The 14,947-nt window shown below is 54.6% G+C and overlaps 1 protein-coding gene across 1 annotated transcript in view; it reads left to right on the top strand.

Annotated features, from left to right (window-relative positions):
- Nucleotides 1-14,947, top strand: part of CATSPER1 (cation channel sperm associated 1) — an 80,197-nt gene that overhangs the window by 60,395 nt on the left and 4,855 nt on the right. Inside the window, exons 4-6 of the mRNA XM_063095175.1 lie at nucleotides 13,009-13,221; nucleotides 13,979-14,092; nucleotides 14,498-14,645. Coding sequence (XP_062951245.1) covers nucleotides 13,009-13,221; nucleotides 13,979-14,092; nucleotides 14,498-14,645 — 475 coding nt within the window. The remainder of the gene's footprint in view (nucleotides 1-13,008; nucleotides 13,222-13,978; nucleotides 14,093-14,497; nucleotides 14,646-14,947) is intronic.

The raw sequence follows: 14,947 nt of genomic DNA, 5'->3' as shown, positions 1-14,947 counted from the left end.
CCATGGCTCTTCACTCTCGTGACTGTCGTGTGTGTGTTCCCTGGCTCTTGACTCCCGTGACTGTCCGTGTGTGTGGTCCATGGGCTCTTGACTCCCGTGACTGTCCGTGTGTGTGTTCCATGGGCTCTTGCCTCCCGTGACGGTCCCTGTGTGTGTTCCATGTGCTCTTGACTCCCGTGAATGTCCGTGTGTGTGTTCCATGGGCTCGTCACTCCCGTGACTGTCCGTGTGTGTGTGCATGGGTTCTTCACTCCCGTGACTGTCCATGTGTGTGTTCCATGGGCTCTTCACTCTCGTGACTGTCGTGTGTGTGTTCCATGGGCTCTTCACTCCGGTGACTGTCCGTGTGTGTGTTCCTTGGGCTCTTGACTCCCGTGACTGTCCGTGTGTGTTTTCCATGGGCCCGTCATTCCCGTGACTGTTCGTCTGTGTGTTCCATGGCCTCTTGACTCTCGTGACTGTCGTGTGTGTGTCCATCGGCTCTTCACTCTCGTGACTGTCCATGTGTGTGTTCCATGGGCTATTCACTCCGGTGACTGTCCGTGTTTGTGTTCCATGGGCTCGTCACTCCCGTGACTGTCCGTGTGTGTTCCATGGCTCTTCACTCTCGTGACTGTCGAGTGTGTGTTCCATGGCTCTTCACTCCAGTGACTGTCCTTGTTTGTGTTCCATGGGCTCTTCACTCTCGTGACTGTCCTGTTTGTGTTCCATGGGCTTTTCACGCTCGTTTCTCTCCGTGTGTGTGCCATGGCTCTTCACTCTCGTGACTGTCGTGTGTGTGTCCATGGGCTCTTCACTCTCTTGACTGTCCGTGTGTGTGTTCCATGGGCTATTCACTCCGGTGACTGCCCGTGTTTGTGTTCCATGGGCTCTTCACTCCCGTGACTGTCCGTGAGTGTGTTCCATGGGCTCTTCACTCTCGTGACTGTCCGTGTTTGTGTCCCATGGGCTCTTCACTCTCGTGACGGTCCGTGTGTGTCCCATGGGCTCTTCACTCTCCTGACTATCGTGTGTGTGTTCCATGGCTCCTCACTCTCGTGACTGTCGTGTGTGTGTTCCATGGGCTCGTGATTCTCGTGACTGTCTGTGTGTGTGTTCCATGGCTCTTCACTCTCCTGACTGTCCGTGTGTGTATAACATGGGCTCTTCACTCTCGTGACTGTCCGTGTGTGTCCCATGGCTCTTCAGTCTCATGACTGTCGTGTGTGTGTTCCATGGCTCTTCACTCTCGTGACTGTCGTGTGTTTGTTCCATGCGCTCTTGACTCTCGTGACTGTCCGTGTGTTTGTTCCATGGCTCTTCACTCTCGTGACTGTCCGTGTGTGTATCCCATGGGCTCTTAACTCTCGTGACTGTCCGTGTGTGTTCCATGGCTCTTCACTCTCGTGACTGTCGTGTGTGTGTTCCATGGCTTGACTCCCGTGACTGTCCGTGTGTGTGTTCCATGGGCTCTGGACTCCCGTCACTGTCCGTGTGTGTGTTCCATGGGCCCTTGACTCCCGTGACTGTCCGTGTGTGTGTTCAATGGGCTCTTCACTCCCGTGACTGTCCGTGTGTGTTCCATGGCTTTTCAACGTCGTGACTGTCCGTGTGTGTGTTCCATGGTCTCTTCACTCTCGTGATGGTCCGTGTGTGTTCCATGGCTCTTCACTCTCGTGACTGTCGTGTCTGTGTTCCATGGCTCTTGACTCCCGTGACTGTCCGTGTGTGTGTTCCACGGACTCTTCACTCCCATGACTGTCCATGTGTGTTTTCCATGTTCTCTTCAGTCTTCTGACTGTCCGTGTGTGTGTTCCATGGGCTCTTCACTCTCGTGACTGTCCTTGTGTGTGTTCCATGGGCTCTTCACTCCCGTGACTGTCCGTGTGTGTGTTCCTTGGGCTCTTGACTCCCGTGACTGTCCGTGTGTGTGTTCCATGGGCTCGAAAACTCCGTGACTGTCCGTTCGTGTGTTCCTTGTGCTCCTGACTCCCGTGACAGTCTGTGTGTTTGTTCCATGGGCTCTTCACTCCCGTGGCTGTCTGTGTGTGTGTCCATGGCTCTTCACTCTCGTGACTGTCGTGTGTGTGTTCCATGGGCTCGTGACCTTTGTGACTGTCCGTGTCTGTGTTCCATGGCTCTTCACTCTCGTGACTGTCGTGTGTGTGTTCCATGGCTCTTCACTCTCGTGACTGTCCGTCTGTGTATCCCATGGGCTCTTCACTCTCGTGACTGTCCGTGTGTGCTCCATGGCTCTTGACTCCCGTGACTGTCCGTGTGTGTGTTCCATGGGCTCTTGACTCCCGTGACTGTCCGTGTGTGTGTTCCATGGGCTCTTGACTCCCGTGACTGTCCGTGTGTGTGTTCCATGGGCTCTTGACTCCCGTGAATGTCCGTGTGTGTGTTCCATGGGCTCGTCACTCCCGTGACTGTCCGTGTGTGTGTTCCATGGGCTCTTCACTCTCGTGACTGTCCGTGTGTGTGTTCCATGGCTCTTCACTCTCGTGACTGTCGTGTGTGTGTTCCATGGGCTCTTCACTCCTGTGACTGTCCGTGTGTGTGTTCCTTGGGCTCTTGATTCCCGTGACTGTCGTGTGTGTGTTCCATGGGCTCGTCACTCCCGTGACTGTCCGTGTGTGTGTTCCATGGGCTCTTCACTCTCGTGACTGTTCGTCTGTGTATTCCATGGGCTCTTGACTATCGTGACTGTCGTGTGTGTGTCCATGGGCTCTTCACTCTCGTGACTGTCCATGTGTGTGTTCCATGGGCTATTCACTCCGGTGACTGTCCGTGTTTGTGTTCCATGGGCTCGTCACTCCCGTGACTGTCCTTGTGTGTTCCATGGCTCTTCACTCTCGTGACTGTCGTGTGTGTGTTCCATGGCTCTTCACTCTCGTGACTGTCGTGTGTGTGTTCCATGGGCTCGTGACTCTCGTGACTGTCCGTGTGTGTGTTCCATGGCTCTTCACTTCGTGACTGTCGTCTGTGTGTTCCATGGCTCTTCACTCTCGTGACTGTCGTGTGTGTGTTCCATGGGCCCGTCATTCCCGTGACTGTTCGTCTGTGTGTTCCATGGGCTCTTGACTATCGTGACTGTCGTGTGTGTGTCCATGAGCTCTTGATATCGTGACTGTCATGTGTGTGTTCCATGGCTCTTCACTCTCGTGACTGTCCGTGTGTGTGTCCCATGGGCTCTTCACTCTCGTGACTGTCCGTGTGTGTTCCATGGCTCTTCACTCTCGTGACTGTCATGTGTGTGTTCCATGGCTCTTCACTCTCGTGACTGTCGTTTGTTTGTTCCATGGGCTCGTGACTCTCGTGACTGTCCGTGTGTGTGTTCCATGGCTCTTCACTCTCGTGACTGTCCGTGTGTGTATCCCATGGGCTCTTCACTCTCGTGACTGTCTGTGTGTGACCCATGGCTCTTCACTCTCGTGACTGTCGTGTGTGTGTTCCATGGCTCTTCACTTCGTGACTGTCGTGTGTGTGTTCCATGGCTCTTCACTTCGTGACTGTCGTGTGTGTGTTCCATGGCTCTTCACTCTCGTGACTGTCGTGTGTGTGTTCCATGGGCCCGTCATTCCCGTGAATGTTCGTCTGTGTGTTCCATGGGCTCTTGACTATCGTGACTGTCGTGTGTCTGTCCATGGGCTCTTGTTATCGTGACTGGCATGTGTGTGTTCCATGGCTCTTCAATCTCGTGACTGTCCGTGTGTGTCCCATGGGCTCTTCACTCTCGTGATGGTCCGTGTGTGTTCCATGGCTCTTCACTCTCGGGACTGTCGTGTGTGTGTTTCATGGCTCTTCACTCTCGTGACTGTCGTGTGTTTGTTCCATGGGCTCGTGACTCTCGTGACTGTCCGTGTGTGTGTTCCATGGCTCTTCACTTCGTGACTGTCGTGTGTGTGTTCCATGGCTCTTCACTCTCGTGACTGTCCGTGTGTGTATCCCCTGGGCTCTTAACTCTCGTGACTGTCTGTGTGTGACCCATGGCTCTTCACTCTCGTGACTGTCGTGTGTGTGTTCCATGGCTCTTCACTCTCGTGACTGTCTGTGTGTGTCCCATGACTCTTCACTCTCGTGACTGTCCATGTGTTTGTTCCATGGCTCTTCACTCTCGTGACTGTCGTGTGTGTGTTCCATGGCTCTTCACTCGCGTGACTGTCCGTGTGTGTATCCCATGGGCTCTTCACTCTCGTGACTGTCCCTGTGTGTTCCATGGCTCTTCACTCTCGTGACTGTCGTGTGTGTGTTCCCTGGCTCTTGACTCCCGTGACTGTCCGAGTGTGTGTTCCATGGGCTCTTGACTCCCGTGACTGTCCGTGTGTGTGTTCCATGGGCTCTTCACTCTCGTGACTGTCCATGTGTGTGTTCCATGGGCTCTTCACTCTCGTGACGGTCCGTGTGTGTTCCATGGCTCTTCACTCTCGTGACTGTCCGTGTGTGTGTTCCATGGGCTCTGGACTCTCGTGACTGTCCATGTGTCTGTTCCATGGCTCTTGACTCCCGTGACTGTCCGTGTATGTGTTCCATGGGCTTCCATGGGCTCTGGACTCTCGTGACTGTCCATGTGTCTGTTCCATGGCTCTTGACTCCCGTGACTGTCCGTGTATGTGTTCCATGGGCTCTTCACTCCCGCGACTGTCCGTGTGTTTGTTCCTTGAGCTCTTCACACTCGTGACTGTCCGTGTGTGTGTTCCATGGGCTCTTGACTCCCGTGACTGTCCGTGTGTGTGTTCCATGGCTCTTGACTCCCGTGACTGTCCGTGTGTGTGTTCCATGGGCTCTTCACTCCCGCGACTGTCCGTGTGTGTGTTCCTTGAGCTCTTCACACTCGTGACTGTCCGTGTGTGTATCCCATGAGATCTTCACTCTCGTGACTGTCCGAGTGTGTTCCATGGCTCTTGACTCCCGTGACTGTCCGTGTGTGTGGTCCATGGGCTCTTGCCTCCCGTGACGGTCCCTGTGTGTGTTCCATGTGCTCTTGACTCCCGTGAATGTCCGTGTGTTTGTTCCATGGGCTCGTCACTCCCGTGACTGTCCGTGGGTGTGTGCATGGGTTCTTCACTCCCGTGACTGTCCATGTGTGTGTTCCATGGGCTCTTCACTCTCGTGACTGTCGTGTGTGTGTTCCATGGGCTCTTCACTCCGGTGACTGTCCGTGTGTGTGTTTCTTGGGCTCTTGACTCCCGTGACTGTCCGTGTGTGTATTCCATGGGCCCGTCATTCCCGTGACTGTTCGTCTGTGTGTTCCATGGCTCTTCACTCTCGTGACTGTCGTGTGTGTGTTCCATGGGCCCGTCATTCCCGTGACTGTTCATCTGTGTGTTCCATGGGCTCTTGACTATCGTGACTGTGGTGTGTGTGTCCATGAGCTCTTGATATCGTGACTGTCATGTGTGTGTCCATCGGCTCTTCACTCTCGTGACTGTCCATGTGTGTGTTCCATGGGCTATTCACTCCGGTGACTGTCCGTGTTTGTGTTCCATGGGCTCGTCACTCCCGTGACTGTCCGTGTGTGTTCCATGGCTCTTCACTCTCGTGACTGTCGAGTGTGTGTTCCATGGCTCTTCACTCCAGTGACTGTCCTTGTTTGTGTTCCATGGGCTCTTCACTCTCGTGACTGTCCTCTTTGTGTTCCATGGGCTTTTCACGCTCGTTTCTCTCCGTGTGTGTGCCATGGCTCTTCACTCTCGTGACTGTCGTGTGTGTGTCCATGGGCTCTTCACTCTCTTGACTGTCCGTGTGTGTGTTCCATGGGCTATTCACTCCGGTGACTGCCCGTGTTTGTGTTCCATGGGCTCTTCACTCCCGTGACTGTCCGTGAGTGTGTTCCATGGGCTCTTCACTCTCGTGACTGTCCGTGTGTGTGTTCCATGGCTCTTGACTCCGGTGACTGTCCGTGTATGTGTTCCATGGGCTCTTCACTCCCGCGACTGTCCGTGTGTGTGTTCCTTGAGCTCTTCACTCTCGTGACTGTCCGTGTGTATGTTCCATGGGCTCTTGACTCCCGTGACTTTCCGTGTATGTGTTCCATGGGCTCTTCACTCTCGGACTGTCCGAGTGTGTGTTCCTTGGCCTCTTGACTCCCGTGACTGTCCGTGTGTGTGTTCCATAGGCTCGTCACTCCCGTGACTGTCCGTGTGTGTGTTCCATGGGCTGTTTACTCTCGTGAGTGTCCGTGTGTGTTCCAAGGCTCTTCACTCTTGTGACGGTCGTGTGTGTGTTCCATGGGCTCTTGACTCTCGTGACAGTCCGTGTGTGTGTTCCATGGGCTCTTCACTCCTGTGACTGTCCGTGTGTGTGTTCCTTGGGCTCTTGACTCCGGTTACTGTCCGTGTGTGTGTTCCATGGGCCCGTCATTCCCGTGACTGTTCGTCTGTGTGTTCCATGGGCTCTTGACTATCGTGACTGTCGTGTGTTTGTCCATGGGCTCTTGACTATCGTGACTGTCATGTGTGTGTTCCATGGGCTCGTGACTCTCGTGACTGTCCGTGTGTGTGTTCCATGGCTCTTCACTTCGTGACTGTCGTGTGTGTGTTCCATGGCTCTTCACTCTCGTGACTGTCCGTGTGTGTATCCCATGGGCTCTTCACTCTCGTGACTGTCTGCGTGTGTCCCATGGTTCTTCACTCTCGTGACTGTCGTGTGTGTGTTCCATGGCTCTTCACTCTCGTGACTGTCGTGTGTGTGTTCCATGAGCTCTTGACCCTCGTGACTGTCCGTGTGTTTGTTCCATGGCTCTTCACTCTCGTGACTGTCCGTGTGTGTTCCATGGCTCTTCACTCTCTTGACTGTCGTGTGTGTGTTCCATGGGCTCTTCACTCTCGTGACTGTCCGTGTGTGTTCCATGGCTCTTCACTCTCGTGACTGTCGTGTGTGTGTTCCATGGCTCTTGACTGCCGTGACTGTCCGAGTGTGTGTTCCATGGGCTCTTGACTCCCGTGACTGTCCGTGTGTGTGTTCCATGGCTCTTGACTCCCGTGACTGTCCGAGTGTGTGTAACAAGGGCTCTTCACTCCCGTGACGGTCCGTGTGTGTGTTCCATGGGCTCTTGACTCCCGTGACTGTCCGTGTGTGTGTTCCATGGGCTCTTCACTCTCGTGACTGTCCGTGTGTGTGTTCCATGGGCTCTTCACTCTCGTGACGGTCCGTGTGTGTTCCATGGCTCTTCACTCTCGTGACTGTACGTGTGAGTTCCATGGGCTCTGGACTCTCGTGACTGTCCGTGTGTGTGTTCCATGGCTCTTGACATCCGTGAGTGTCCGTGTATGTGTTCCATGTGCTCTTCACTCCCGCGACTATCCGTGTGTGTGTTCCTTGAGCTCTTCACTCTCGTGACTGTCCGTGTGTGTGTTCCATGGCTCTTGACATCCGTGACTGTCCGTGTATGTGTTCCATGTGCTCTTCACTCCCGCGACTGTCCGTGTGTGTGTTCCTTGAGCTCTTCACTCCCGCGACTCTCCGTGTGTGTGTTCCTTGAGCTCTTCACTCTCGTGACTGTCCGTGTGTGTGTTCCATGGGCTCTGGACTCTCGTGACTTTCCGTGTATATGTTCCATGGGCTCTTCACTCTCGTGACTGTCCGTGTGTGTTCCATGGGCTCTTCACTCTCGTGACTGTCCGTGTGTGTTCCATGGCTCTTGACTCCCGTGACTGTCCGAGTGTGTGTTCCTTGGGCCCTTGACTCCCGTGACTGTCCGTGTGTGTGTTCCATAGGCTCGTCAATCCCGTGACTGTCCGTGTGTGTGTTCCATGGGCTGTTGACTCTCGTGACTGTCCGTGTGTGTTCCATGGCTCTTCACTCTCGTGACGGTCGTGTGTGTGTTCCATGGGCTCTTGACTCTCGTGACTGTCCGTGTGTGTGTTCCTGGGGCTCTTCAGTCTCGTGACTGTCGTGTGTGTGTTCCATGGCTCTTCACTCTCGTGACTGTCGTGTGTGTGTTCCATGGCTCTTCACTCTCGTGACTGTCGTGTGTGTATTCCATGGGCTCGTGACCTTCGTGACAGTCCGTGTGTGTGTTCCATGGCTCTTCACTCTCGTGACTGTCGTGTGTGTGTTCCATGGCTCTTCACTCTCGTGACTGTCCGTGTGTGTATCCCATGGGCTCTTCACTCTCGTGACTGTCCGTGTGTGTTCCATGGCTCTTGACTCCCGTGACTGTCCGTGTGTGTGTTCCATGGGCTCTTGACTCCCGTGACTGTCCGTGTGTGTGTTCCATGGGCTCTTGACTCCCGTGAATGTCCGTGTTTGTGTTCCATGGGCTCTTGACTCCTGTGAATGTCCGTGTGTGTGTTCCATGGGCTCGTCACTCCCGTGACTGTCCGTGTGTGTGTTCCATGGCTCTTCACTCTCGTAACTGTCGTGTGTGTGTTCCATGGGCTCTTCACTCCTGTGACTGTCCGTGTGTGTGTTCCTTGGGCTCTTGACTCCAGTGACTGTCCGTGTGTGTGTTCCACGGGCCCGTCATTACCGTGACTGTTCGTCTGTGTGTTCCATGGGCTCTTGACTATCGTGACTGTCGTGTGTGTGTCCATGGGCTCTTCACTCTCGTGACTGTCTGTGTGTGTGTTCCATGGGCTATTCACTCCGGTGACTGTCCGTGTTTGTGTTCCATGGGCTCGTCACTCCCGTGACTGTCCGTGTGTGTTCCATGGCTCTTCACTCTCGTGACTGTCGTGTGTCTGTTGCATGGGCTCGTGACTCTCGTGACTGTCCGTGTGTGTGTTCCATGGCTCTTCACTTCGTGACTGTCGTGTGTGTGTTCCATGGCTCTTCACTCTCGTGACTGTCGTGTGTGTGTTCCATGGGACCGTCATTCCCGTGACTGTTCGTCTCTGTGTTCCATGGGCTCTTGACTATCGTGACTGTGGTGTGTGTGTCCATGGGCTCTTGATATCGTGACTGTCATGTGTGTGTTCCATGGCTCTTCACTCTCGAGACTGGCCGTGTGTGTGTCCCATGGGCTCTTCACTCTCGTGACTGTCGTGTGTGTGTTCCATGGGCTCGTGACTCTCGTGACTATCCGTGTGTGTGTTCCATGGCTCTTCACTTCGTGACTGTCGGGTGTGTGTTCCATAGCTCTTCACTCGCGTGACTGTCAGTGTGTGTATCCCATGGGCTCTTCACTCTCGTGACTGTCCGTGTGTGTTCCATGGCTCTTCACTCTACTGACTGTCGTGTGTGTGTTCCATGGCTCTTGACTCCCGTGACTGTCCGAGTTTGTGTTCCATGGGCTCTTGACTCCCGTGACTGTCCGTGTGTGTGTTCCATGGGCTCTTGACACCCGTGACTGTCCGTGTGTGTGTTCCATGGGCTCTTCACTCCCGTGACTGTCCGTGTGTGATCCATGGGCTCTTGACTCCCGTGACTGTCCGTGTGTGTGTTCCATGGGCTCTTCAGTCTCGTTACTGTCCGTGTGTGTGTTCCATGGGCTCTTCACTCTCGGGACGGTCCGTGTGTGTTCCATGGCTCTTCACTCTCGTGACTGTCCGGGTGTGTGTTCCATGGGCTCTGGACTCTCGTGACTGTCCATGTGTGTGTTCCATGGCTCTTGACTCCCGTGACTGTCCGTGTATGTGTTCCATGGGCTCTTCACTCCCGCGACTGTCCGTGTGTGTGTTCCTTGAGCTCTTCACTCTCGTGACTGTCGTGTGTGTCTTCCCTGGCTCTTCACTCTCGTGACTGTCCGTCTGTGTATCCCATGGGCTCTTCACTCTCGTGACTGTCTTGTGTGCTCCATGGCTCTTGACTCCCGTGACTGTCCGTGTGTGTGTTCCATGGGCTCTTGACTCCCGTGACTGTCCGTGTGTGTGTTCCATGGGCTCTTGACTCCCGTGACTGTCCGTGTGTGTGTTCCATGGGCTCTTTACTCCCGTGAATGTCCGTGTGTGTGTTCCATGGGCTCGTCACTCCCGTGACTGTCCGTGTGTGTGTTCCATGGGCTCTTCACTCTCGTGACTGTCCGTGTGTGTGTTCCATGGCTCTTCACTCTTGTGACTGTCGTGTGTGTGTTCCATGGGCTCTTCACTCCTGTGACTGTCCGTGTGTGTGTTCCTTGGGCTCTTGATTCCCGTGACTGTCCGTGTGTGTGTTCCACGGGCCCGTCATTCCCGTGACTGTTCGTCTGTGTGTTCCATGGGCTCTTGACTATCGTGACTGTCGTGTGTGTGTCCATGGGCTCTTCACTCTCGTGACTGTCCTTGTGTGTGTTCCATGGGCTCGTGACTCTCGTGACTGTCCGTGTGTGTGTTCCATGGCTCTTCACTTCGTGACTGTGGTGTGTGTGTTCCATGGCTCTTCACTCTCGTGACTGTCGTGTGTGTGTTCCATGGGCCCGTCATTCCCGTGACTGTTCGTCTGTGTGTTCCCTTGGCTCTTGATATCGTGACTGTCATGTGTGTGTTCCATGGCTCTTCACTCTCGTGACTGTCCGTGTGTGTGTCCCATGGGCTCTTCACTCTTGTGACTGTCAGTGTGTGTTCCATGGCTCTTCACTCTCGTGACTGTCGTGTGTGTGTTCCATGGCTCTTCACTCTCGTGACTGTCGTGTGTTTGTTCCATGGGCTCGTGACTCTCCTGACTGTCCGTGTGTGTGTTCCAATGCTCTTCACTTCAGTTCTCTCCGTGTGTGTTCCATGGTTCTTCACTCTCGTGACTGTCGTGTGTGTGTTCCATGGGCTATTCACTCCGTTGACTGCCCGTGTTTGTGTTCCATGGGCTCTTCACTCCCGTGACTGTCCGTGTGTGTGTTCCATGGGCTCTTCACTCTCGTGACGGTCCGTGTGTGTCCCATGGGCTCTTCACTCTCCTGACTATCGTGTGTGTGTTCCATGGCTCTTCACTCTCGTGACTGTCGTGTGTCTGTTCCGTGGGCTCGTGATTGTCGTGAAAGTCCGTGTGTGTGTTCCATGGCTCTTCACTTCGTGACTGTCGTGCGTGTGTTCCATGGCTCTTCAGTCTCCTGACTGTCCGTGTGTGTATCCCATGGGCTCTTCACTCTCGTGACTGTCCGTGTGTGTGTTCCATGGGCTCTTCACTCTCGTGACTGTCCGTGTGTTTGTTCCATGGCTTTTCACTCTCGTGACTGTCGTGTGTGTGTTCCATGGGCTCTTCACTCTCGTGACTGTCCGTGTGTGTATCCCATGGGCTCTTCACTCTCGTGACTGTCCGTGTGTGTGTTCCATGGGCTCTTCACTCTCGTGACTGTCCGTGTGTTTGTTCCATGGCTCTTCACTCTCGTGACTGTCGTGTGTGTGTTCCATGGCTCTTCACTCTCGTGACTGTCCGTGTGTGTATCCCATGGGCTCTTCACTCTCGTGACTGTCCGTGTGTGTTCCATGGCTCTTCACTCTCGTGACTGTCGTGTGTGTGTTCCATGGCTCTTGACTCCCGTGACTGTCCGTGTGTGTGTTCCATGGGCTCTTGACTCCCGTCACTGTCCGTGTGTGTGTTCCATGGGCTCTTGACTCCCGTGACTGTCCGTGTGTGTGTTCCATGGGCTCTTCACTCCCGTGACTGTCCGTGTGTATTCCATGGGCTCTTGACTCCCGTGACTGTCCGTGTATGTGTTCCATGGGCTCTGGACTCCCGTGACTGTCCGTGTGTGTGTTCCATGTTCTCTTGACTCCCGTGACTGTCCGTGTGTGTGTTCCATGGGCTCCTCACTCTCGTGACGGTCTGTGTGTGTTCCATGGCTCTTCACTCTCGTGACTGTACGTGTGTGTGTTCCATGGGCTCTGGACTCTCGTGACTGTCCGTGTGTGTGTTCCATGGCTCTTGACTCCCGTGACTGTCCGTGTATGTGTTCCATGGGCTCTTCACTCCCGCGACTGTCTGTGTGTGTGTTCCTTGAGCTCTTCACTCCCGTGACTGTCCGTGTGTGTGTTCCATGGGCTCTGGACTCTCGTGACTTTCCGTGTATGTGTTCCATGGGCTCTTTACTCTCGGACTGTCTGATTGTGTGTTCCTTGGGCTCTTGACTCCCGTGACTGTCCGTGTGTGTGTTCCATAGGCTCGTCACTCCCGTGACTGTCCGTGTGTGTGTTCCATGGGCTGTTGACTCTCGTGACTGTCCGTGTGTGTTCCACGACTCTTCACTCTCGTGACTGTCCGTGTGTGTCTTCCACGACTCTTCACTCTCGTGACTGTCCGTGTGTGTGTTCCACGGCTCTTCACTCTCGTGACTGTCCGTGTGTGTGTTCCACGGCTCTTCACTCCCATGACTGTCCATCATCCCATCCTGGATCCCTTGTATTAAGCAGCTCTTCAGGCCATGAGGTAGCGGTTCATTCAGACACTGCTTTTTCCATTCATTCACACGCTCACTTCTCAAACATTGACTCCTGTCGAACGTGGGTGCCTGGCCACAGTCTCTGCCCCTGAAAGGCTCCAAGGCTGGGACTGGTCACTTAACCAGTCACAGACCATCCATTGATGGTGGCCTGTCCTCCTCCCTATCGGAACATTCACAACAGTGGAGTCTATCCGTCCACATTTCCCCCACTAGACAGTGAGCTGCTTCAGGACAGAGACTGGAAACCAGCACCTGAATGATGGCCTTATTGGAGGGCAGGGAGGGACCCTCGCTTTTAACTTCCGATCCCCCAGACCTGGTTCCTAGTAGTTCAGTGAACATAGCAAATGTCTCTCCAACAAGCAGAGAGAGGTGAGTGTCTTACTGGATGGAGACGTGAAAGGCAGCCAAGGGGAGGGGATGTTCCAGTAGGATCTTAAAGGGAGAGTGAGAGTGAAGACCGGGTTTTCAATGCATGACTTACCACGTGAGCTAAGGTAGACGTGCAGGTGCAGGAGCAGGTGCCCTCAGGATCCACTCCAGCTGACTCTGAATTTCCAACAGGCCCTGGAAGGGCTCAGGCCTGTGGCCCCAATACCAGCACAGGGCTGGCCTGGAGGCACCTCAGGAGTGGGTGACAGGTGAGCAGATAGGGATGACGATGACCCTGACCCAGACTGGGAGGGTGCCTGGGCCCCCACGTGCACAGCCCCGAATTTCTGGCCCCCTTCTAGCCGGCAGAACCCAGCGGACCCACAAGAAGCAGCACACAATGAACTTCTTTCAATGGCTATGGGAAAAATTAAGCTACCTCATTCAGGGCTTCAGGAGAATGATCTGGAAACTGACTGAGTCCCTGGCCTTTGAAGCCTTCATCTTCCTCATCGTCTGCCTCAACACTGTCATGCTTGTGGCCCAGACCTTTGCTGAGGTCGAGGTCCGGGGAGGTAAGAGCCAGGGAACCCTGCTCCCGTTGGGAAGGTCTCTGATGCTGTTCCAGGGCCTCCTGTGGGCCTGACCCAGTGCCTCACACAACTTGGCTCACTTGATCTGCAGCCCTGGGACGTGGATGACGTTGCCCAGTTTAGAGAGGCGGCTCAGAAAGACATTGCTGAGGTGGCCACCCGGCCAGCCACGGAAAGTCCCGCCATGCTGGACGCTGTGCTGTTCGCAGCTACGGCCACCAGGAGGCGCAGATGTCCAAATACAGTTGCTGCTTTGGGCGGGAAGGGTCCCCAGCTCCCAGGGTCTGCTGCAAGGGTCAGGAGACCCTGAGGAGGATGCCCTGGAGGGGAGGCCCTGGAGGCCCTGGAGGGGTGACAATGGAAAGCCTGGAGGGGAGACCCTGAGGAGGAGGCCCTGGAGACCCTGGAGGGGTGACAATGGAAAGCCTGCACAGGCTGGCTCCTAAACCATGTGGAACAGGGTGAAGGAAAGGACCAGCCACATGCTGTTTCAGGCTCTATTCCAAGCACTTTACTGTGTTAAATGCATTTAATGCTCATGACAACTCTATCCAGCAGGCTTTTATTATGCTCGTTTTATAGACAAGAAAACTGAGAGACAGAGCAGTTAAGTCACACAGCCATTTAGGGCAGAGCCAGGGAGAGCTTAGGTATTTGGGCTTCCCAATAGTGACGAGAAGAGAGAGAGGGACCAGGGGTGCTGGGGACAGCCCTGAACAAGCCCCTGATATCCCCACAGAATGGTACTTCCTGGCCTTGGACTCCATTTTCCTCTGCATCTACGTATTGGAAGCTCTGCTCAAGATCATTTCCCTGGGCTTCGGTTATTTTTGTGACTCCTGGAACAATCTAGGTGTGTAAGGATGGGTGTGTGATTGTGTGCGTGTGCAGATATGTGCACACACATGCATGTGTGCATGCAGGTGCACGTTTGTGCTTCTGATGCATGCATTGTGTGCATGTGTGTGTGTGTGCGTGTGTATATTTTTGTGTGTACTTGTGTATGCATGCGTTGTGTGTGTGTATGTGTTTGTTGCACATGCGTTGTGTGTGCATGTGTGTGTGTGTGCATATGTGTTTGCTTGTATGTCTGGGTGTGTGTGGGTGTGTGTGGGTGTGCTGGGAACCACTGAACTGTCTGGGGAGGCTGAGAATTAAAGAGAGGCAGGGACAGGGGTGTTGGCATTGGGAGGGCTATGGGTCCTGGCTGGGGACCCAGGCAGAAGCTGGCCACACTCAGGCACCCCTGTACCCTCAGACTTCTTCATCATGGTCGTGGCTGTGCTGGACTTTGTTCTCATGCAGCTCCACTCCGTCTCCATCTACCACAAAAGCCTCTTCCGCATCCTCAAGGTCTTCAAGAGCATGCGGGCCCTGAGGGCCATCCGAGTTCTGCAGAGGCTCAGGTCAGCGCTGCCACGGTTGCCCACTCTGCTGTGGGGAGTCTGAAGGAAGAGGGGACATTCCTTGGTCCCCATGGAATCCACTCAACGCTTGACCTGATCAAGAGATGGGGGAGGGGGCAGCCGCAGACCCCAGCCTGCTTCCGACAAGCCTCCCGCCATGCTCTGGGATCAATCTCTTCATTTTCCAGAGGAGGGCCAGGACTCACCCTTGCCACGAACAAATCAGGGACCTCCTGCCTCCAGTGCCAGCTCTGGCTACTGGGGACAGATCTCCAGCCCCGCTGATTCAGCCTCCCTCTCCA

This window comes from Cynocephalus volans, chromosome 4 (genome assembly GCF_027409185.1).
Source record: "Cynocephalus volans isolate mCynVol1 chromosome 4, mCynVol1.pri, whole genome shotgun sequence".
Taxonomy (NCBI): Eukaryota; Metazoa; Chordata; class Mammalia; order Dermoptera; family Cynocephalidae; genus Cynocephalus; species Cynocephalus volans.
Note: the sequence above shows the minus strand (reverse complement) of the source record. Positions and strands in the feature narration are given on the sequence as shown.